At 40.8% G+C, this 23,436-nt stretch overlaps 1 protein-coding gene across 3 annotated transcripts in view; it reads left to right on the top strand.

Annotated features, from left to right (window-relative positions):
* Window positions 1-11,978, top strand: part of GADL1 (glutamate decarboxylase like 1) — an 85,862-nt gene extending 73,884 nt beyond the window's left edge. For all 3 annotated transcript variants that reach the window (XM_030008442.1, XM_030008441.1, XM_030008443.1), the window contains exon 15: window positions 9,175-11,978. In XM_030008442.1, coding sequence (XP_029864302.1) covers window positions 9,175-9,348 — 174 coding nt within the window. In that variant the 3' untranslated portion in view covers window positions 9,349-11,978. The remainder of the gene's footprint in view (window positions 1-9,174) is intronic.
* Window positions 11,979-23,436: the final 11,458 nt, after the last annotated feature.

Here is a 23,436-nt window from a genome sequence, read left to right on the forward strand (position 1 = left end):
TGTAAGCAGCCTCTGAGAAAGTCATTATGATGTTTTTAAGGAGAAAAATAAAAGACATAAAAGATACCTAGTTTTGTTGAAATACTTATTTTTATTTAGATCTGGTTAAAGAATATGAACAAAGACACATTACTGTTCTTTAATCCTTACTGTAATGCAAATACAGAAGGTGCTGCTACCTTATGCCAGAAGCTGACTTGTGCAAGTAGTAAATAAGAACTTAACAGTTGGGAATCATTCCAAGTTTCTGAAGTGACATTCCTTTTTGTACACCAGAGGTGTGTTGAGTTTTTTGAATTTGTGTCACCATATAATGTAACCTTCCTGTTATAAAGTGCTCCTCCCAGCCCCAGACGTTCACACTGCACTGTGATTTCTTTTTTCCCCCCAATGGAGTAGAACAGAAGCTCATCCCTATACATACAAACTAAAAAGGATATTTTTTTGATTAGTTACTCTTGCTTTCAAGATGACAAGCTACCCTTTCATCCTGGATGGAGAAAGGGAGTTTGTCTTTGGCAGGGTTGAAAGACTGGAAAACTAGTCACTAAAATGGGAACTTAACAAAACGTTGCACAGAACTTCATGTACACTATGAAAGCTTTTAAAAAAATTATTTTTATAAAACCAGTAGCGCTGAACTCTTTTGCTACTGTTTAAACAGATCAGAGTGCTGGATCCATAGCGTTGTGTGCTAGCTTTTGGAGTTTTCTCAATGCCTACACTTTCTACATGGCTTGTTAATAAGACCTTGGTAAAGCACCACAGAAATGACAGAAAAATAATAAGACATCCACATGAATTGTCTTGAAAAGCCACGTGCGCTCAGACAGAAGATAACATGGGACTGCGCACCTGGAAAGCTGTGTTGTTCACCAATGTACATTTTAGCTGTAAGTAAAAACACACAAACATCTTTAAGTGCTGATTCTGTTCTGGGTGCTGTCTGTTCTGCTGCCTCCTTTTCAGAGGCAGATACCATTAGTGTAAAAGCCTTTGTCTGAAGGCTAGTTTTTGTTGAATAAATGACCGGCTAAAGAAGTCATTTAAGGCAATCAAAACCCAAAGCCAACCCACCATCTCCTATTAGTCAGGTCATTTTCAGTGATTTGTGGGGTTCATTTATGTGTCTTCTGGCAAAAAGCAACGAGTGAGAAGATGATGTGCAAAATATGATATAATAGACATACTGCACAGCCCTGAGTTGAAGGTGTGTGGAGGATGTCAGTATCAGGACAAAAATACAGCAGCATCTGTTCTCCTTTGATATGTTAGTTGCTCTGAAGAATGTGGAAGTGGTTACTGCTATTTTGACAAATGCACTTATTTCTCCTTTTGTTGCCTGGTGTGGCACAAGGGGAACACTGGCGCAATAGTGTACGGCAATAATTTATTAGTGGTTTAGGGATGTGGGCCCAGAACAAATTCTAGACAAAAGAAAAACATGTTTGGGTTTTACAGAGCGCCTTGGCTACAGGAACAAAGCTGTGATTGGGTGTGCAAATATTTGGTATTTCGATCGTCCCAGTTGGGGTGACAGCTGACAAATGGTCTGAGTTTGTTTTTAATTATCACCAAAAGGGAAAAAGCCTGTTGTTTTAAAGCCAGCAACTGATGTTGCAGCACAAGGCAAGAAAAGATATTTAACAGTGGAGGATATACTTTCTCAGTGTTATAATATGTTGAAAGCACTATTACTTCCAAATATTTATAGTATTTAGCTAGTTCTGTGTTTACAACCAACCAAGGAAAGTGTTTTGTTCACTTGTATTGCATCCAATGATTGATATTAAAATGCTAGCTACTGTTCTTACTTAATGCCGACTGGTATCGTTGATATCAAAGTTATCTTCTGCAGTCACACTGGGAAATGCAGCAGATATGCTGTGACAGATGTCTGTGAGACCTATTTGGCACAGAAATTATTTAATATATATCATACTAGCGTACAGAGCACCCGTGAGGTATCAGGGCTGATTACAATAGATGTATGAACACATAGAGACTTCACTGCCTGGAAGGGTTATATGCCTCCTGTGAAGGGAAGAAGAAACATGTTACCCAAAAGAGATAGAGTGATTTGTCCAAACAGCCTCTGGCAGGGTTTGGGACCAGTCCTATTTGTTGAGTCTGTATCTAGTACTTCAACCACTGTGCTGTCATTTAAGCAAGATAAGAAACAGTATTGTGACGACCCACTGAAATTAATAGCCCATATGTAGAAGTTTAAAATTGTGTTCAAATACTTCAACGAATTGGGGTTTTGTTTACTTTTTTTGGTGGCAATTGCTGTACAACAGTTGTTTTCTTATGTATATACATGAATCCGAACTGGTAATTTCTAGCAGGAAGCATAACTTGTCAGACTTTGAATAGCCAATAAGTTGCCTTTTAAGAACTTCTAAATGAAAATTTGCCCCTTCTGGGGTAGCCAAAATAGATTTTTGTGGTCAGTTGAGAGACACTGTTCTGTATAAACTTGTCTTTCATTGCAAGGAGTAATTGAGGCAAGAACACAAAATGTGTTTTCCATTTTTATGAAATCATGAGAATGTGATCTTTCCATTTTGTCAAAAGGGCGACTTTTTTTGTCTTCTAGCTATAAATCTTAAGCCAATTTCTAGTGCAGTATTTGGTACCTTGGAAAATTTCATCAAGGCTGTATTTGAGGAAGAGAAATAGTTTGAGCTGCTAATATGCTCCTGTCCTTCCAACACTGTCTAGCCTGCTTTTGTGGATCCCTAGAAAGGTTATTGATTTAGTGTGAGTGTGCCTTTCTCTAGTAAAAGCTGAAGGCTGTTTGCAAAGTGCTACCTGAAGCAGACACATAAGGAGGAAATTTAGATAATTGCATTTTGCTTCCATTGAAGTCTGTGGCAATTTTGAAATGAATTTCAGGAGGAGTAGAATGGGGTCCAGTGACTGGGAGTCGCTGCTGCCAGCAGCTGGAATAGCTCTTCAGCTTTATGTTGCATAGATGCTCAGTAACCTGGGGACTGTCCAAAAGATTTGGAAAAAATGTTTCTGATAGCAGTTGCCAGTGTTAACACTAGCTTTTATAGGCATTCTGACTTTGTAGCACTTGCTGGGCTAGCACGTTCAGAGTCATCCACGCTACTCAAAGCTGTTCACATGAGATTCCCAGCCAAACTTTGCCGACAGAACAGGCAGTCCTGTGAATTTTCTCATACTTTCTGTCTTTTCTGGGGGCCAAAAATTCTACAGATGTTTCAGTTAAGCAGTGTCAGCACTTTTGATCCCACATATTTATGGTTGTACAAATAATGGATTTTTTTGTTTGGCCATGGAATTAAGAAGCGGGAAGCAATTCTTAGTTTTAGTTTACCAGAAAGTTTTCAGACAAGCTAAAATGAAACAATTTGGTTAGTTTTGTTTTCCTGAGTCCTTTTCTACTCACTGCAATAAAAATAGGTCAATTTCCAATTGAATTTAAGTTTTAATTGAAAACAGTGTTTTGAAACAAAGATTCTAAATACCTTTCTTTTAAAAAAATTAGAAAAGCTTTAGGCTTTTCTGGTTTCTTTATTTTTCTGGCTAATGCTATCTTTTCACTTGGGCTATTTGTCAAATTCACAATGTTTTTTTTCCCCTGAAGCAAAATATTTTTGTAAATTCATTGCTTAGTAGTGCTTAGCAGAATGTTTTTACCCAGCATTGTTATCAATTTACAACTCATTCCTGTTGCCTTAGTGTTTAAATACAAAATTTACAGAATGTTGCTTTTAAAGAGCATAGCCTCTAGCCTACAGTTTGGAAAAGCTGTTGTAATATGTCAACATCTGGTATGACTAGACTAATATGAGCAGGGTCTGTGAGAATGACAGCAGTACAAGTAGCATTCGGGTAACAGAGGTACAGTGTCAGAGGCATAGAAAATAGTTTGTGATGGGACAGTTTGAAAATACTGGATTAGGTCTAAAATGAGAGCCCTTACAGATTAAGGGAGGGCATGGAGAAAGAGTTTCATAACCAAGGTTGGGCATAATCTTCCATTATCAGCAGTTATTCTGCAGTTGTTCAGCCCGAGCTTTCTTGCACTTTCAGAATATCTGTTAATTGCAGTTGTCAGAGACAACATTAGAGCAGAAAAATAAGGGGCTAATTAAAATCAGTAGGTGCTTATTTCTTTATTCAAGCAAGAAGAGCAAAGTAGCATATTTGTTGGGAAATTCTGCTTCTCCTTAGGACAACTTACTTGGCTATCCATACCCAGCAGCATTAGTGCAGTTGAGGTTGAGGGCTCAGTGGATTTACCTCATGTGAACAAAAGAGCTACATTACTCTTTTCTGTCCCTTGTCATCAGAAAGCATCAACTATTTTGGACTAAGGATAGGACTTGAACTATAAGCTGGTAATAGTGATGTATGTATTTTAGAAGTTAACAGGATTGTGTGATTTGAAAAAGCTAGGCACATGGTTCTCTTACTGTGTTTTGGGGTGTTGGTTTTTTTGTTGTTTTTTTTTTTTTTGTAGTTAGAATAAACTTTTACAAACCAATTCTAATTACAAATGTCCGTACTGTTCAACGGGAGGCAGCTTACAGTGAATGAATTCCAAAGCATAATACTGTGCCGCGACTAATGCGGTGGGACCATCACCTATTAAACAGAGCTGCTCTGGAGATTTCGCTTTATCTAGGAAACCTATGTGCTAGAAAATTGTTCTTTGCTTAAGAACCAGGCTTACACAGCTTGATCACTGTGAGAATGGTTTCAGAGGCCTTGCTAGCTGGAAGAAGAAGAAATTATCTCAAATAGGTGTTTCATCAAGTCGTCTGAAAGGATTTTAAGTGTCCAGACTTGGGAATGACCTCTTGGAGACACTAGGTACGTCCTTCTCCTGCTGAGAATGTGCTCAACTATTGATGAGTCTGTCTTCAGTGGTGGTTGCTGAAGTGTGTTATGCCATCACAGCCCGAGCTTGGTGGAAATTCTTGAAGTGTTGGAGAAACTTGCATTGAATGCCATTGACAAGTCAATTAGGGGAAGCACAGTGGTTTTTAAGGTATTGCCCTGTGGTACGATTGTGTAGAACCACTCTTCTCAAGGACACTTGAGATATGGAGAGATATATTGCTTTCCTGATCCTCCTGGTGCACTAGATACTTCAGCTGTAGTGTCCAAGTTGGTCCTGGCTACTTCTCACACTGCTCTGTGTGTGTGTATGTGCTGGGAAGGAATACTGGCATCTTCCATGTGAATATATAGGAGGGTCAGCTGTGGTCTGGACTCTGGTTAGAAACAGCTAACAACCCCAAGTTTAGGGCTAAAACTTTGTGTTGTTTGTAGTATGGCTGAGTGCTGGCTGAGAGTGGGAGAAGAGATTATCCTGTCACCCGGCCATAAATGGAGAAGGAGCTAAACCACTATGTCATTGCTGCTCTAGTTTAAAAACCTCTGCTATTAAAAGTAAGGGAAGCACGAGATGTTACAGCCTCTGTGTAGGTCTGCATGGGGAGACTGTGATGCACCCATCAGTCCTCAGGCAAAGCACTTCCCTGGGCCTCTGGTTGCACAGTGCAATGTGTGCGGCTCAGCTGCAGGATGGTCCTCCACGCACTGCACCTCCTCTCCACCTTCCTGGGTGGAAGAAGGGCATGTCTGATAGCTAATACATTGGTGAAGTGAGCATTTGAAATAATAATCTCCAGGGTGGATTGGCAGGGGAGGCCAGCGGTGGGAAGGAGGTGGTGAAGGGAGCAAAGGAGAGGACTTCAGTTTTAGGATACGTTACACTTAAAATTCTGAGACTGTTCCACTGGCAGGTAACATAAAGAATTAGATTTACAATTTGAAGTAAGTTCCGTAGTAAAATAATTGGACTGGTGAAGCAATCTCACTCTCACTAAATTGCTTTCTGAGGAGCGTATCCTGAAGGGGGCTGTGCAGCTCCTTCCAATATTTGAGCATCCTCAAGTCTCATTGACTTCAGTGGGGATTAAACTCATTGAACTCTTCACTAGGCAATTAGTTCCTTATAGGTCTAATTTTTCTGCTGTAAAGTGGTAGCTGCCTTTACTTTCAGTTAGCAGTCGTACCCTGTGATCCTCAAGTTCAAGCCTTAGCATGCATGTATCATTTAATGGTTCTTTTGTGAGACATGCACTTAAGCATTTGTGCATATATTCTGTTCCTTACAGCTTTCTGTGGGTAGGATCCCTGATAGTTTTGTTACACTGACTGCATCACGTTAGCAAATAGAACATGCAAAATACTTGATGGAAAACCTTTCCAAAAGTAGTCCTGTCAAAAGCCCATATTGTTTTGTTTCTTTTAAGTAGGAAGTGTTTTGCCATCAAAAAGGGATTGATGCCCTTCAAATTAAGAGGACAACTTCATTAGCATGGAGGATGAACGAGATAATAAATGAGATAATGAAAAGGAGATTTTTCCACCTTTCCGTTCCATGAGAGAAGACCTACTAAAATGCAGTATACTTACAGTCCTCAAATTACTGAAGCTCTAAATGTTTTTGCTTTCATGGTCTCCATTTGTGCTACTGCACGTTTTGGGATGATGGATTGTGGAGCACTGGGTGTTGAGATGGAAAGAATCAATAGTGTGATACAAAAGATGAAATAACTCTGATGGAACATCAATAAAGGCTAAAAGTTGCCGTAGGGATTTGAATCTTAAAGAAGAGCTTGAGGAAGTATATTAAGAAGAATTCACTTCTCCCCTTGCACTTGTAGTGCCTTTATTCCATGAGTAGAAGTCTCTTGGGGGTTCTTGTCAAGTACAGAGGTGGGAGGGATTTTTTCTTTTCTCTATCTATATGGTGCCCAGCACAATGCTTCCTGGGCACAGTGTCTTCTGAGCATTGTCACAGTGTCATTGCTATCTCAGGCCATAGCTGGCATGAATAATAATGGAAGAGTAGAGCCCTTAGTAGCCTCATGCACTGTTCAAGGGTGCAACACACGCAAACTGTAGAAGTAGGAGAAAGTTTAGCATGTTTAGTTTACTGACTAGCGTGCATAACCAGGAGTATTCCCAAGAGTCTTCCCATTTGACTCCACCACTGGAAAATGTGCAAATACAATTGTATGACCCAGGTTTTGCCCTAGTGTTAGCACTGCACAGTACTGCATTCAGTGGTTTGTTAGGATGCAGTTTGGAATATTTGATCTGAAGCAGAGAGGATTGTTTGCTGAGTAACATACTTTTTGGGATGAAGAAGGCTGTCTCATGCAAAATAGCTACCATCTCTATCCAAGCAGAACTCCAGTGTTTGTATTTTTTTCTTGAGTATGGACTAAATGAGGTTAGTCTGAAGTAATTCTGAGCTATAAAACAAGAAAATTGAGGAATCCTTGAATCATTTGCTAGGCAGACAGAAACCCAGGTGGTTGATGGTATAGGGATGTATTTGATGACTTCTATTTCTAAGTGACATACGCATTGCAGATACACAGCAGAATTGTGATTTCATTGGTAGCTTTCATTAGAATTTTTACACAGGAGGCACACCTGGAGCTCCACATTAGATTTTATGGATTTTATGGGAAAAGGTACTATTGAATGTGACTGAAGCTATCGCAGTATGCTTCTTAACATTTCTGCTGTAATTCTGAGTGTTCCTGTCCTCATTGTTATCTTCTTGTTTCCCAAATGTTTATCAGAACTACTTTCACAACTTATTTCTAATTTTTTGCTTGCAGCAATATGCAAAAAAACCAAAATTCTGATTGCACATTGCATTCTGAAAGGATATTCATTGCTTTCAGGTGTATAATTCATACTGATGTCACACTCTAGACTCCAGTTAGAATTCTGACTCCAGCACTCTCATAGCTTAAAAAACCCCCACTAAATAAAACGCGTAGCTTTGTCACAAAGATAAACCAAAATCAGAGAGGCAAATTAAGTTAGAACCATAAACACTCATTCTCTGAATTCAATCTACATTCTGAAACAATGGTAATTTAGACATGTACCACTAAACAAATATGGGAAAGCTGGGCTGTTAGTGTTGAAAACCTTAGCTGTTTCTATCTAAGCAAACTGTATAGGACTTGCCTACTAAAATGTGCCATGTAAAAATAAAGCTATTAAGGCAAGGTTGGCATCATCATTTTTCTTTTGCACATCAGGTGGTGGTTTCTGGCACTAACTTTTAGAGCTGAAATAAATTAATGCAGAAACTAAGGTTAGGTCATACACCTATTTGCTTAGTTCAAAGTCAAACCATCACAAAAGGAAGAAAAGGAACACACTGTTCTGAAGTACATTGGTGTTATTAGTAATATATTAAAATGAAACACATTTTAAAAAATACTACTTCTGTCAAAATACTTATGTTGAATTCTGTCTTCCAGGGAATAGAGTACTTAAGCCGACAATGCATTTAAGCTTATGACTGATTTCAAGCATGAGAACACAGAACTACTCACATGCTTAAAGTTAAGCACAAGATTAATTGGACAAGGTTAATAGCCCTGCTGAGATGAGATCAAATGTTCAGCTATAAGGACCAGACTCTGCCAATCTTACTCATGTTTTTTTTCTGCAGTGAGACACCTATGAGACTTCACCCCATTTGACACAAGAGCGGTGTAGCCAAATGCTACTTACACCTTAAAGCTAAGAGATGAAATCTTAAGCTCCAGGATCAGGTCTTCTCCTTTGGTATTGCATCACACTGACTTCTTTGGCAGCTTAATTTTCACAGGGGTTCAATGGAGAGTGTCCTCTAGGGAGGGTGGCTTCGCAGCTGTGGCAGGAGAAGGGCCATCAGGGTGAGTAGTCAGGCTTAGCCTAGTTAGCACAAGGGGAGAAACCTGGCCTTTTACCAGCTGCGACTGATGTTCTTCCCGAGTTCAAACCTTTGATCTAAATCAGGAAGACTAGGGACCTCTAACCTGAGCTTTCCCATGTCACAGATGAATGCCCCAAGCAGCAGGCTTTTGAGGGTTTTAGATCTTGCTCTGATTCTTCTGGGAGTCCCAGAACCTGAGGGTCTCAGTGCACAGTCTGCCTCTAAACCTGCAGGTCTGAGCTTTAATGTTTCTTGGGGCAGGCAGTGGGAAGGCAGGCAAGGGATGCAAAACTCAGACACTTCAAAAAAACTTCGTAAGTCACAAAATACAGTTCCTGCCCAAATCTGCCATATTTCTGACTGTGAGATCAACCCTTTTTTGTCTCTATTTTCAGGTTGCTCCTATAATTAAAGAAAGGATGATGAAGAAGGGCAGCATGATGCTTGGGTACCAGCCTCACCAGGGCAAAGTCAACTTCTTCCGCCAGGTGGTGATCAGCCCGCATGTTCGTCGAGAGGACATGGACTTCTTGCTGGATGAAATTGAACTGCTTGCTAGGGACTTGTAGCTGTAGCTTCACAGCACCAGGCGCTGCTCACGTGTGGTAGTTATGGAGAGAGGATGGCAGCAGCATTCTGGTGCTATTTGCTGAAAGGTAGTAAAAAGCTTGACATATAGTTTGGAAACTGTCATTTTACAGAGTGATGTTGAGAGCCTTGCAGGTAGAACACCCCTTTGCAGGAAAGTATTTGCTGATGAAGGCTGAGAGTGGCCGGGGGCAGGCCGGTGCTTGCAGCACCACTGCCATTCTGGGAAGTGTTTCCTCGAGAAGGGAGCACTTCTGAAAATGGTGTCTATGTCCCAGGGAGGGCAGCTATTTATGGGGTGCCTGTGCATAGTGTAGCTCAAACTGGTCACATATGCAGGCAGTACTCCTCTGAAGTTACTGTTAGGAGTGGATTTAGCTCAGTGAGCCTTAAAATGCAAGTTAATACTCTGTCTACTCTGTCAATATTTTAGTTTGGTATGTGTTTAAGGGTAGAGGCCTGGTTGGTAATTACACTGATAAAACTGGAAATTGTGGACTTACATGAAGAGTTCCTCAAGGCCCCTAACTAGGTGGATTGCCCAGGTTTTCCACTGTGAGCACAGGCAGACAGTAGAATGGGGCTCGGTGGGGTTGTGCAGTCGCCATCCCGGGAGGTTTGCAGGATCCCCCTGCACAAAGCCCCAAGCAACCGATATTGACCCTGGTTAGAGCAGGTCAAACTACATGACCTATTAAGGTCCCTTCTAACGTACAGGATTTTGTGATTCTGTGAAATATAATTATTGGGCCCAGTCAGTGTTTGCCAGTGTTGCCCACCCAAAATATCACCACCACTTTAGCAGAGCTGAGAATATTGGAATAGCACTTAGAACTTCTTACCTCTTTGTTAACAGGAGTTACCTATCATTTCTGAACTGCTGCTTATCTTCCTCTATTTTTAAAGTGTAAAGATTTATTTAGGAGCTTCTAGATGCACTTTAAAATTATAACAGAGAAAAAAATAAATGTATTTACCTGAAAGATATGTATTTTTTATGCATGGTGACTGTATATTAAGAATATAGCAAAATTACTTATTTGTCATCGTCCGTTTGTATTTTCCTACAGATTTGAAATGACTTGATCTTATGTTATCAGTGTATAATTTATATTTTGACACTGAAAGTAAGGTGGTGGTGATCAGAGAAGGCCTGTCTGTGATTTTAGGATATGAACAGCTTGAACATTTTTGGTCAATCTTAACTTGCAAAACTAAGTTCTAAACTTTGTCTTTGTGTTAACAATTACAGTATACTTTTGATCTGTTTTTATTCTATAAAATGATCCATTTTATAGAGATAGAAATGTATTTCTTGGGGTGAAGTTCTTGCAGCAAACTAATGGAAATAACCATGTCTTTCACTTTGTAATCAACACCTTTTTAACCTCAATGTTTTGATGTTTGTTCCTTATTCTGTATTTGAGGTAGCACTGACCAATATGAACCTTTCTGCTATAATGTTTTCTGTCCCGCTGAAAGCTGTCTTTGAACACAACGCTTTCTTGTTTTCATTTCCTACATTGTATCAGGATCCAACATTGCGTGACATTCCTACTTCCAGGGTGATGGTGTGGAAAGTTTAACAAGGTTGTGATAACCAAGGAGATCACACTATCAGAGCAGTAGATAGGAGCAAGAATCACCCTGCAGCACTTGACAGATGCCTTTAACAGTGTCCTGGAAGTGAAATTCTTGTGCTATTGTAGTGATCACTGGACTTTAAGCCAAACCGCACATTGACATTAATATAAAAATTAATATCACAATGTGGCCCCTGGATTCTGCCCTGTAATACCCACAGATAACTTTGTCATTTATTGTCTTGTGCTTCTGGCTATACCAGCTATCATGATCTTGGAACGCCCCTAACTAAAACTCAGGGCCCAAAAGGCTTATTTAGCCTCCCAGCCACTCCGGGTGGAGTGCAGAGTACCCAAGGGGTGCTGGATTGATGGATGGGATGACTTTGCTGTTGCTTCTTGAGTTAGACGGGACTGTTACCCCTTCTCCTTCTCTTTTTTGATGTTGAAGGGAAAGACAGAATACAGTGTCAGGATGTTTTGATTATGGTCCGGATTCTTGGTGAGTACTTGATTTTTGATTCAGGGGGCGCTATGTCACCTTCCATCAGCTAAGAATTTGGTCCGTGGTGTTTTGTGACACCACTACTATCAAAAAAGTGTTAGTCTTGTTTCTCTTCATGTTGTTAGTGCATTTCTCTGTTTCCAGATACTGTGACACTTAGGGTGCATGTCAGACTGAAGTAACACAGTTCCTTTCTGTAGCAGTAGTGGCTATAGTATTTTTAAATGACAGCAAAAGGGAACTTTTTTAATGTTTGCAGAAAATAGGTCTCCGATCAACATGTGCACTGATTACTTCAAAGGTATAGGTTAACCTTCCAGTGTGATGTGAGTACGTTATCTAATCTCCATACGTTTTCTATTACTTTTGACCCTTTGTCATGTCCCAGGCGCGCAATATGATGGTCTCATTTCAGGAGTAATGTCATTTTCTCATAGTTGCCTGTTTAGGACTAGTATGTACAAAATGTCTATTTTATTAAGCTGGTGTTAATAAAAAGTGAAGTAAATGGCACCCTTATAAATACAGGCTGTGTTTGTCATTTGTCAGTCTAAAACTGCAGAGATTATATATGAAGAAGGTACCTATGAGCGCTCCAGACAGAGAAACTACAAACTGCCAGCACAGCTTTAAAATGTGAAACGTAGTTCACCCCTGCTTCAGGATGTAGTTTATCTGTGTGCTGTGCCCATATCATCTTTAATAAATGTCTTGGATGAAAATGTGTCACAATTTATCTTACTGTTGCTTTCAAACGCGGAAGCTGAATTGTCTTTGCAGAAATGGCCGTTTTATTTATTTTTTTACTGTTCTAGCTAGATGGGATTAGCCCGTGAGCTCTCTCTCCTAGTTACTGACAAGCACCATCTCTCAGGATGCTAAACCAAGTTCTGGAAGTAGTGAGGTACAGGTATAAATCAATGTAGAAGCTGATCCATTGGCTGTTTGTAATTTCTTGTGTCTACTTCTAATAATCTTTTTTCAATAGGAAGGGAAGGAAATACTTAGACAGAAGGGATGCTAATGCAGTTTTTGCTTTTAGTTGCGTGGTTGAATCTTCTGAGAACTCTGGGCATTTTGTGCTGGGTCCATGTGCAAAATCTCTCACACAAATCATTGTGCATGGAACAAGCAATCCTTGTCTCAGGACTTCTAATATGATTTTCTGTGATAGAGTAATAGTAATCAATAGAGTCTGGTTATGTATGATTTTAGTTCTTCTAAACCCCACTGATTTAACTGGAAATGCTTGCTGGATTGGGCCCTGAGTTTTATCGCTGGGATCTTTCATTTCAACACCAGCAGTTTGGTACTCAGAACATCTCAGTTTATCTACTCGAGGTTCGTGCCTAGAGATTCAGATTTATCTTTATTTCTGTGAGACTGAATTGGAATGTATTTTCATTTGTATCCTTCAATGATGTATAAAGATGCTTTTCAAATATCATTTGACCCTTAAAGGACAAGAAATGTCCTTTAAGAAAAGCCTGGTAGGGAAACTGGTAGACTTGCATTCCCAGAATGCCAGGTAAGAGCGTGTAAAAACCTGTTATGTATCTGAGGCTTCCTCATACACACAGATCACAGCATTTGTTCATGCTCAAATAATTTTTATTTTTAAATCCTTGGGTAGCATGATTGGTCTTACAAAACTGATACGAAATGTTGAAGGCAGAGGAGAGTAATTCAGAAATACTAAATGCTAAGTCTGCTTTCTCCTATTACGTCACGTGAGCTCTATGACAAGCCAAAGGTAAGCTGAAAGTGTCATTTGAGCCCCTCATTTTCAACAGTGCAAAATCTGCGCAGCTTCTCTTCCCATTGGCTACTTCCATGGGCTTTCAACGGGAGAGTGAAGTGTGTTCATCCTGGAAATCGGCTGTAGGTAAGGCACACTCACACGCCTGCCCTCCTTCCTGTGGCGTAATTGGTAAATGCTGATAAATCATTTGAGCTTATAAGCACTGTGTCTAGTACAGTAACTGCTAAATATTGCTACTGTTACATCACGAAATAATGCAATTGCACACATTCATTATGTCTTAATTGCACATGCTAATTGCAGGTTAGATGCAATCAAAGCAGCACTGCCTGGCAAATGCACTGTGCAAACCATGAGAAACCCTGGTGGAGGGGTTTTCTTTCTTTAAATTGAATCTAGTCTCCCACAATTACATGTTTTTGCTTCAGATGTACAATTAGATGTTATTACTCTAATTCTGTAACTACACAATAATCAACCAAAAATTACTTTGAGAAGCAAAACAAAACAAGGAAATTTGCACAGCAAGAGGTACAATAAAGAGAACGTCAAAGGTTTTGAGGCAAACCCACAGAAGGAAACAATGGTCGTGCGAACGATTAACCTCTGCTAAATCTAATGTGCGTGAATGTGCCGCATGGCTGCGCTGCAGGAGTGGACTGGTGAAGCAGTACCAGTCGTGCAGCCATCAAAGAACTTGCATATACCCTGACACTGCAGCAATCTGCGCCAACATAGCATGGTCCATCCACTGATCCTAGACAAGCCCTTTCAGAAGGCAGGACACTTTGTAGTACAGTAACAATTTTTGTGTGTATCAGGGTAAAGTTTGTTTTAAGGCAGTCTCAATAATAAATGTGGTACTGAAAGGGTAATCTTGAAAAAGTCCCACAGAGATGACCACTTTAAGCCTTAGTAGCTCATGTACAATTGAAGTACAATTGATCACATTTTTAAAATTCATTTAAAAAAAACCAGTAAAATCTTTATTTTGTGAAGGATAAGGGCAAATAATAGAAAGTGAAGGACATGAACTCTTAACAGTTCTGTCAAACACAGATGTTCTGCTTTGATGAAGTAATTTCTTTCTTGTAAGTAACTTGGAGAGTGTTAATTTCTACACAGCTATTTAAAAATGGAAAGTATGATGAAAGCACTTGCCATGAAATAGCAGAGGCCCATGGAAAATAACATCTGCCTTTGGGACTGTGGAGTCTATATTGTTCTCTGCACAACACTGTTCTTCCAAGAAACCTTCACTCAGCTTGTCATTCTGGGAAGTGACTCCTTAAATCTGGCAGGCATTAGTACTGGCAGCTTTATACATGCTGCTCCTTTTGTGCCAGGTGATACAAATTTTTACCCTTGCTCTGTTTCTGTGACCTCTCTGATGCCTCGACATTTTTTCAGCAGGAGATTTTCAGTATTTGGCACCATAGGAAAAATGTCAGAGTAGCAGAAGGGGGAAGATTGGAAGCTGAAGCAAAAGCAGTGCTCAGGTTGCTATCTCGAAGTGACATTTTGCCTTCTCTTTCTCAGCAATGGATTTATGTAGATGGTCAGATGATGATCACTCACTGCTCCTGTCAGAACTATGGTAACACCAAGATCAGGTCTTCTCTGTGCACTGTACAACGTGAGACACCAGTTTGGCCCTGGGAAACTAAATAAGACAAAGGGTGGGAGAAAGAAATGTTAGTTGTCCTGTTTTACAGAAGAATGATGCACAAGGAACTTAAAACTTCTATTTTTGTGAAGACCTGCACTGTGGATTTAGAAAAATTGTTGAAGGAGTCACTACCAGGAGACAGCAGTGAGTGAAAAATGGGACATAGTGTGATATGGGCTTAGCAGAGGCAGATGGTGCTAGGCTAACCAGAGAGCTTTCTGGGGTAAAAAAAAAATATTTTCTGGACTGGACTCTTACAGTAGTTGATGTGATAGCATTTGGGAAAACCTACATAAGATGGGAAGCAGGACAGAAAATGTAAGGAGGGTAGGACTATGTCATGAAAGATGAAAACAAGTGACGGAGAAAGGAAGATACCACTCAAGTACTGGTATTGATTCTGGGCTAATCTAGCTTCATATTGTCATCACTAACCCTTTCAGAAAGATCAGACATATGTTCCTGAAATTTGCTGATGAAGCTACATTAGAAGTTTTAGAGTTTGACATGCATGAGGAACTAGGTGATTTTAAGAGCTTGTGGCAGGGGAGACTCAGTCAAACAAAGTGCAAAATCTTCGGGGACTTGCAAAAAGCTGCAAGAACTTTCTTCTTAGAAGTAGGAAGTACTATACTCTTGGGAAACAGAAAATTGTGGGGATAAGTATAATGATGGCATAAATAGCAGTGTATGAGCTAAGCCTAAATGCCATATAAATAAAGTCAGACAGCCAAGAAATTCGGTGGTAAACGTCAAAGCAGATCTAGCCTCTCATCTGGAGTGTAGCAGCAAGGAAAGCTGGGCGGCAGTCTCAGTGGCTGGTCCAGGCCTTTATGCCCCAGCTCTGTTGTCTCGAGCTGCAAGCAGTGAAGATTGAGAATATTAATTGGTTTTACAGAGCCAAAGAGCAGCACTGCCTAGTCGTGTGCTCCATCTACTGGTGTGTCCTCTGGTAACCAGCTTGGGCCACACACAGGATGTCTCTTCCGAAGAGCACTCCTGGATGTCTCACATGTGGCAGAGGAGGGAATTGGAACTAAAATGCCTTGGGAATTTTCACACAAAAATGATTTGTCAGAAAATGTTGCTTTGTTTTAGGCAGTCTTTTGTGAAAACATTGGATTTCAATGGAATTTAGGGAAATACATACAGACCTGTGATCATTTCTTGTTATACTGCCTAAATAGTGATGGGAAAGTGTTTCCATGCTGTGTAACCCATGATGACACTGGTGTGTTTCGGGCATCCAAGCTGAGCAATGGGGAGCTCAGGGTGCCATGAAAAATGCACTTCCCTGACTGAGCGTCTCAGCTGAGCAGTGATTCCTTACTCTTGCTCTTTACCAAGGTTAAAAAATGAAGTCAGGAGTGTGCAAGCCACTTTTAAGCTATATGGCCTCAGAGCGCTGAGTTTCCAGGCTTGATTTTATTCTGAAGCAATCCATGTGTCTGTTTTTTTAATATTTTCCTTTCCATGAGAAATATCAATGTTCTATGGTGAATTATGAAAGAGGATGTCCTGCCCCCATGCCCCAGCACATTTTGGAATTTCCCATAGAACAAAATTTCCAGCTTCTTGACCACCCTGTACTCAGCCCTTTGGAGACACATTCTGAACATGGAACTGCAACCTCTGTGGCAGGAAAGGATCTTCAAGATGTCATCAAGACAATATGACCTCTGTCCTGAGATAGGATCAGTGATACCATAAAACTAGTGTCTAACCTTTGCCTGGTCTATAATTCATGACCAAAAATGCTGGACATCCTACAGCCTTCCCATGAGGTTTTCTTAATGGACAATCTGGATTTTCCCTGCTATTTTTGATCTATCCACCATGATTAATGCCAACACATTTTTCCTCTTTGCAACTTCAAAGATTATTATCTTATTGCCCCTTAATTATCTTCTTCTCTAGTGCTGCATTACAGCCATTCCTCCCACGTTTCCTCAGAGGCCATGTTTGAAAGCCTTCTGATGATTCTGCTGCCCAAAACAAGACAGAGCAGTTCTCTGAAACCTTACCAAGTTTTAAAAGGGAGGCAGAATCACTTAGTACATCTCTCAGCTACCACTGCTGTTTATATATCACAGTATGATGTTCACCTTCTTTTGTAACAGCAAGACACTATTGACTATTGTCAGGTTTGTGATCCACTCTGAGCTTTAGAACTTCTTTGGCCAACTGCTTTACATGGCTTTTCCCCATTAGATATCTGTACACTTAATTACTCCTTTGTAAGTGTTCCCACTAAAGAGGATCATGTTTATTCAAAATGTTTATTCAATCTGTGAAGAACAATTTGAATTGTCAGTCTGTCCTGCAGCACATTTTCAGCCTCTCACAGCATGATACAGTTTAATAAGCATATATTTTTGTCCATCACCTAGGCTATTATTTAAAATACTGAATAGGAGCTAGACTTGGGTTGCTGTGGAACTGTACTCAACACCTCTTAGGGACCTACATAGTAACTATTATATCTTTCAAGCCAGCTTTGCACCCACTCTGAACTTGAATTTAGACAACATTACCCTAATTTGCTAACATGAATATCACTTGAGGTGATGTCAAAAGCCTTTCTAAGCTCAAGACATATGATGTTTACTGTATCTTCTCTTTTTACAAGAGCTACTGCTCTGTAGGAAAAAAAATCATGATGAATCCTTGTTGAGTCCTACCCTCTTCTCATTGTTTTCTAGTTCCCTTCAAATAGTTTGATTCTTCCTACCCCTTGTAATTTCCTGAGATGCAGGGAACCGAATGGGTTCCCCAGCTCCTCTTGCCCCCTTTCAAATGGTAAGTACCACCTCTGCACCTTTGGCAACATGGGAGCAAACTGTGCTACTGCAGAAATCCTCACTGGGGCGTGTTGCAGCTTGGAGAATTTGGTCCTCAAGTAGTTGAACCTCAGGTTGACTGTGGATGGAGCTGAGGCTGGAGGGTGCTGGAAGGCCTCGTGCCTGGGTGCTGACTCTGCGGGGAAGCAGAGGTCTGGGAAAGGGAGGATGGGGGAGCATCAAAGTCTTGCCTTGATACAGAGCCACAATGTGGCTGGGGTGTACATTTGGGTTGGGACCTGGATACGTACTCCCATTTTATGCAGGAGAGTCAGTCAAAGACAAGCACGAATGGATCTGAGGTTGTGAGGATGAATTTCATCCAGATCAGTCAGGCTGAAACAATACAATATATTATGTGTTTTTCACCCCTTTCTTATCCGGTGCTAGTTTGAGAATTAATCTTTTATTGTCTGATTGTAGCTAGAGAGAAGACTGCTGCAACCAAACAAGTACTGAACATTGGCCTTTCCAGCCACCCTTCTTTTCAGTTGTGTAGTTCTTCCTGAAGAGATTTCTTTTCTGTTGTTGTTTTTTTTTTAAATGTTTTTTCATCATAAAAAACCCCTCAGTATTTAGTTTCCTGCGTTTCTTTAGAACTGAAAGACAAAGACATTGCTCTGGTCCCAGAGTATTGAGCCTGATGAGGCAATCATGTAGGAGATATTTGCATAAGACATTAAAAAAAGAGCTCCTCCCCCCTGCCTGATGAAGAGCCCCTCCCCTGTAATTATTGTCTTAATAAAAACATTACGTGCAGCTCACAATACCTGTAATTTCATTTTAATTACTCCTGGAAGACAATAAAAGCAGTTATTTAAAAATGCAATTCTTACCATAAAGTATAGCAAAATGGAGTCACAAGCATACACAAGTTATTCATCAGAGCATTTAATATCCTCAAGTTAATAATTGTATTATTGCCAAGATGGGTAGCTCAAGCAAGAAATGTGTTGCTAGGATGGCAACAGGAGTCATTCGCTTTATAGCATTCATACATTCCAATGGCTAATGCATTGGCTGCACGTATAGAAAAGGAGATGAAAAAAGATGACCATCATCATTTGACCTGTTTGACCCTGTATCCAAGGCTTATTTCGTGCTTTTGTCCATGAAATAAATTTCTATCTCTTCTCGAAGCTAATATGATTGATTTTGCACATCGGGGCAAGTAGTGCAAAAGTACAGAGCCCCAGCCTAGCCAACCCATGTGGCAATCAAGACTCACCAAGGATTGTCAAAATGCTCACTGGAAAATTGAAAGACAAAAATTTCCTTGTAAAAATCCATTGTATTTCTTGCTAGGATTTTTGAACCAAATATTTTGTATCATTAGCACTAATGTAAAGAAAAGAAAAAATCAGTCTTTAAGCTAGTCTATGAGCACTCTCCATGTGTTGGTGGGAAAAGCACATTGTCCATACTAAAGATCTGCCTATAATTCATAGACATAATCGGTCAAATCACTGAAGTCAAACCTATTGTCCTCAGCAATATTACAGTGGAGTGAAGTGATGGTCTTAATGGGAGCCCCTGAAAGCACATGGAGTAGGCTTCACCTCTCCAAGCTTCAGCTGTCTGACTGTTCGCTGCCCATGCTCAGGCTCCATCCGCAGCCCCGCTCCCATCGGGAAGGACCTGCCCTGCCATAGGAGCCAATTTTAGGCCAAGCTGCTGATGTGGTGAAGATGGTGAGACTCTCCTGCATCGCTTGCTCGCTCTCAGGAGAGTTTTTCTGAGAATGTTTTATGTTGAAAAGTGAACCTTCTTCTGCCAAAATGTTTTCCTCTAGAGCTAATAAAACTAAATTAGACTCTTCCCCAGATCAGGAATGAATTTTGCCTGGTTGTGTGTCATGGATATAATAAACAGTTTATACTTGCGCAAAGGCTGTGTTTAAGTATGGCTGAATCCTGTTTGGTTTACTGTGATTAACCTAAACAATTTATAAATGGATGAAGTAAGTTAATTTAAATTCTTTCTTCTATTTGCTACGGCTTTGTTAAGATTAGGTTCTTAAAGCAACCATTCCAGAAATTATTTCAAGACAAGCAAATTAATGTTAACATTCCTACATTAAAATGAAATAGCCTTATTTTTTTTTTCCCCCTTATTTAATAAGGCTTACATGTCCTTTCCAGAAGTACTTAGGCTAAACAACCTGCTGCTTAATGGGAGATGCCCTTAATGCCTTGGAACATGGGAGCATTTCGCTATGCCATTCAAAGCATTACAAGAAAAATTTCAGTCTAATCCCCTGTAAGTTGCTTCTGCAAACTCCTCCTCAGTGATGAGGCTGAAGTGTTGGTGACATTGTCGTGTTACAGAAATATTGCTCCTGCTTCTCACATGGGGATTAGATGAGCAAAAGGGGTTGTAGCCAAAGCAAATGAGCAAGTCTGTGTAAAAGCATACAAGGCTTAACAACTGGAAAATTAGAAGTCTTGGTATGAGATTTATGTCCTGTTCAAAGCCTTTTAGCTAATTAAAGGTATGGCCTACTTTCTTCTGCCTCCAGGAGCACCGGATCGTTTATGGAAAGCGAATATCTTGATTGAAGAGAATCGGTACCCTGGCTTTAATTTCACCAGATAAGGAAATCTCACCTTTCCAGAAATAAGGCTGGATTCAAGTATCAGCAGTTATCATCTTTCACTTGCTAAGTGCCTCTCTTATGGACAGGCTGCTCCTGAATACGCTGTCTGTTAACCCATGTGCTGCAAGTTATAATTCTCCTTGGTGGCAGCACTGTGTAGCTGTTTTTCTTGGTGGTGTGAGCAGATGGGCTTTGCGTTTTCTTTTACTGGCTCCATTCTCTGACAGTCTTTAGTTCAGATTTGTTGGATCAAAGATGAAACGCTGTTTTTATCACTCCAGGCATTCATATAATTCTGCATAAAAGGCTTTGCTCTTTCAAAAAATAGTGTTTTACTTGAAATGATTTTCAAACAATCATTACAATGATGCACTGAATGAGCCCAAAGTAGGCCTTGTATTTTCATCTCAATCTCTGAAGCAACAACCCTTGGCACTTCTGAGTCTGGGGAGGCATTTTTTTATACATTGCCAAATGATGTATTCCCAATTTAATATCAAACTTTTATAATCTTATTCTACTGGGTAGTCATAGCATAGACAGCCTTGCCAGACGAGTACAGAGATCCTCTCAGCATTCACATATGTGTATAAGGAAGTCAGTAGATAAAGACCAGCCTTTAAGAGCTAAACATCTGCAGCCACAGACAGGCAGATGTTTATCTCAAGAGAAGTTTATCCTGTCTTCTGTTTGAGAACTAGAAAGACAGTTTTCACCTTCAAGCGAAAGCAGGAATGAGATGCAATCAATATCTTCCATAAAACATTTTCTAACCTTAAATGGTCTCCAGCAAGGTTGAAGCATGAGGACCCTGGCATATTTCTAACAGAAGGAAGTCTGTTTCTGAAGCTCTTTGTGCGAGACGGAAAGCGCCAGGTTTGGGCTTTGTCAGGGCAGCGGGTGGGGGGTGAGGAGCTCCACTTCTGTAGCTCACCATACGGCTCTGATGATAACGCGTCCTGCATCCCACTCCTCCCATCAGGAGGTCGTGCAGGGTTGAGCTCAACGCTTAAACCCCAGTATCTGATGCAGGTCTTGTTCTGAAACACAAATACAATGAGTTGCTTTCATGAGGGAAAGACCAGCACCCTGATCCAAAGCCAGAGGCAGAAGGGAGGGCAGGCACTGGGTGGCCCCCACTCAGGCACCCGAAGGTGCCTGGCAGGAGGAGGGAAACAGCAGGGAGGGAAGGTGGCGGCCAGGTCTTGAAGCCACAAATGGGTGAAAAAAGAGAGCGGGGTGAATTGCTTTTTGTTTCTTCTTCCACAGGAAAGCCTTGCTGCAACAGGGGAGGAAGAGGGGGAGTGTTTTCAGCTCTGAGTGGTCCCTCGTGTGACACACACGAGATGGCTAACCTGGGAAGAAATGCCAGGGATCTTTGCTCTACCTGCTTTCGCATGGCAGCATGTTTGCGAAACAGACATTTCAGCAGTGGGAGTTTAATCATGTTGACTTGATCAGGTGACCATTTCATTTTTTTAAGAATTTAGCTACACAAATGCAACTGTCTGAAGAGATTGGTTTATCAATCACCATTATAACTAAGAAAATAATGCACAGCAGAAAATTTATGAGCTGCCTTTTGCCTTTGCCTCTTCATGAAGTGATTAGATGGTGCTCAAAGCATTCATTCATTAGTCAAGAGTTTTAAATCTATTTCCTGGACTCAGTCCTCCCAAGAGCCTCGCAATTTGACCGTATTTCAACAAACCACTGATTTTCTCCTCAGCTTTCTGTCCATGAGCAAGGCCTTTCAGCTGCCAGAGGTCAAAAATAGGTGAGAGCTGCCAGTTGGTCAAGGCGTGGTGAGGAAAGGGGGTCTGGACAGCCAGGCTGGGACACCATGGTCTCAGGCCAACTGGGTCTTGTGGGTCATGCTGGGAAATGTAACCCTGTAGGGCACAGGCGCCTGAGAAACACCCCAAACACCAAAATCCTGCAGTGAGGTGCATCACTTATACCGACCCAGGATGATACTGGAATTTTTGGCACCTGCCCCAGCAAGAGCCTTCTGAACACGCACATGGTGTGCACCCACTTGCATGAATGTTTGCCAAGTAATAAGCAGCATGAATGCAGCCAAACTGCATTCAGGAACAACAAGCAGACAGTCTGGAACACAATTCACTCCATCCTCTTTGTGGCCAGAGGGAAAAATTGCCACAGGCAGCATTTTATTAAAAACATAATACCAAAAAAAAAAAAAAAAAAAAGCAAGCAAGCAAGCAAGCAGGAGAGAGAGAAAGAGCTAAGGATCAGGAAATAAATTAATCAATGTTCCTCTGGAAGCAAAGGAAGCCCTTGGGTCCCAGCACAGCTGGCTTGACAAGAGGACAATATTGCAGGTGCTCTACATGTGGCCCAGTTTTTTTTCCAGGAGCATTCAGAATAACGATGTCTTAATGACTTTCTTTTTTTTTTTTTTGCCCCCCTCAGGAGCAGGGTCATGATTTTTTCTTCTTTTATCATTCATGTTTATTCCAGTAGCAGTTGGGACTATCCTAGAAGGGGGTGAAATCCCCATTGTGCTGGGAATTGCATGAACTGGTAACACAGAGGCAGGCTTCGGTGGGAAATTTTGCCATCTAGTTTAGACCATTGCATGGCTCAGTAGTAAACCCAATGCCTTCTGCATTGCACAGCTGGAGCCTCCTTGCTGTGTACCCTGGTGATAAAATGCTGATTGACATGCTAATTAAGAGCTGCTTACAGAAGGATGTTGAATACCATGTTTAGGATAAGAAAGGTGGGCAAAAGCCTTAACTGAAAAAAATATTAGAAGGGTATAGGGTACTTTATTTCAAGGATATTGTGTACTTCAAGACTGAAAGGTCTGTGGAGTTTGCCTGCTAAATTTTGTTAATACACTTTATATTTGGTTTTGCAGCACTTGTTTGCCTTGTTAAGCCAAAAGGACTTAGACTTTGAGCCAGTGTAAACAGGAAGTCAGGGCTTGAAGAACTTTGCCAATACGTGGCCAGCAGTGGGGACTGGTGAGGGGTGGCCACTGCCATCAGCGCACCAGCAAACGCTGGGGCTGACCACAGCGATGCTAGCCTTGCCTAGGGCTTGGCAGATCGCTGCTGGAAACCACAGAGATGTGGGCAGTGAGGC

The sequence above is a fragment of the Aquila chrysaetos genome, chromosome 3, assembly GCF_900496995.4.
Source record: "Aquila chrysaetos chrysaetos chromosome 3, bAquChr1.4, whole genome shotgun sequence".
In the NCBI taxonomy this organism is placed as follows: Eukaryota; Metazoa; Chordata; class Aves; order Accipitriformes; family Accipitridae; genus Aquila; species Aquila chrysaetos.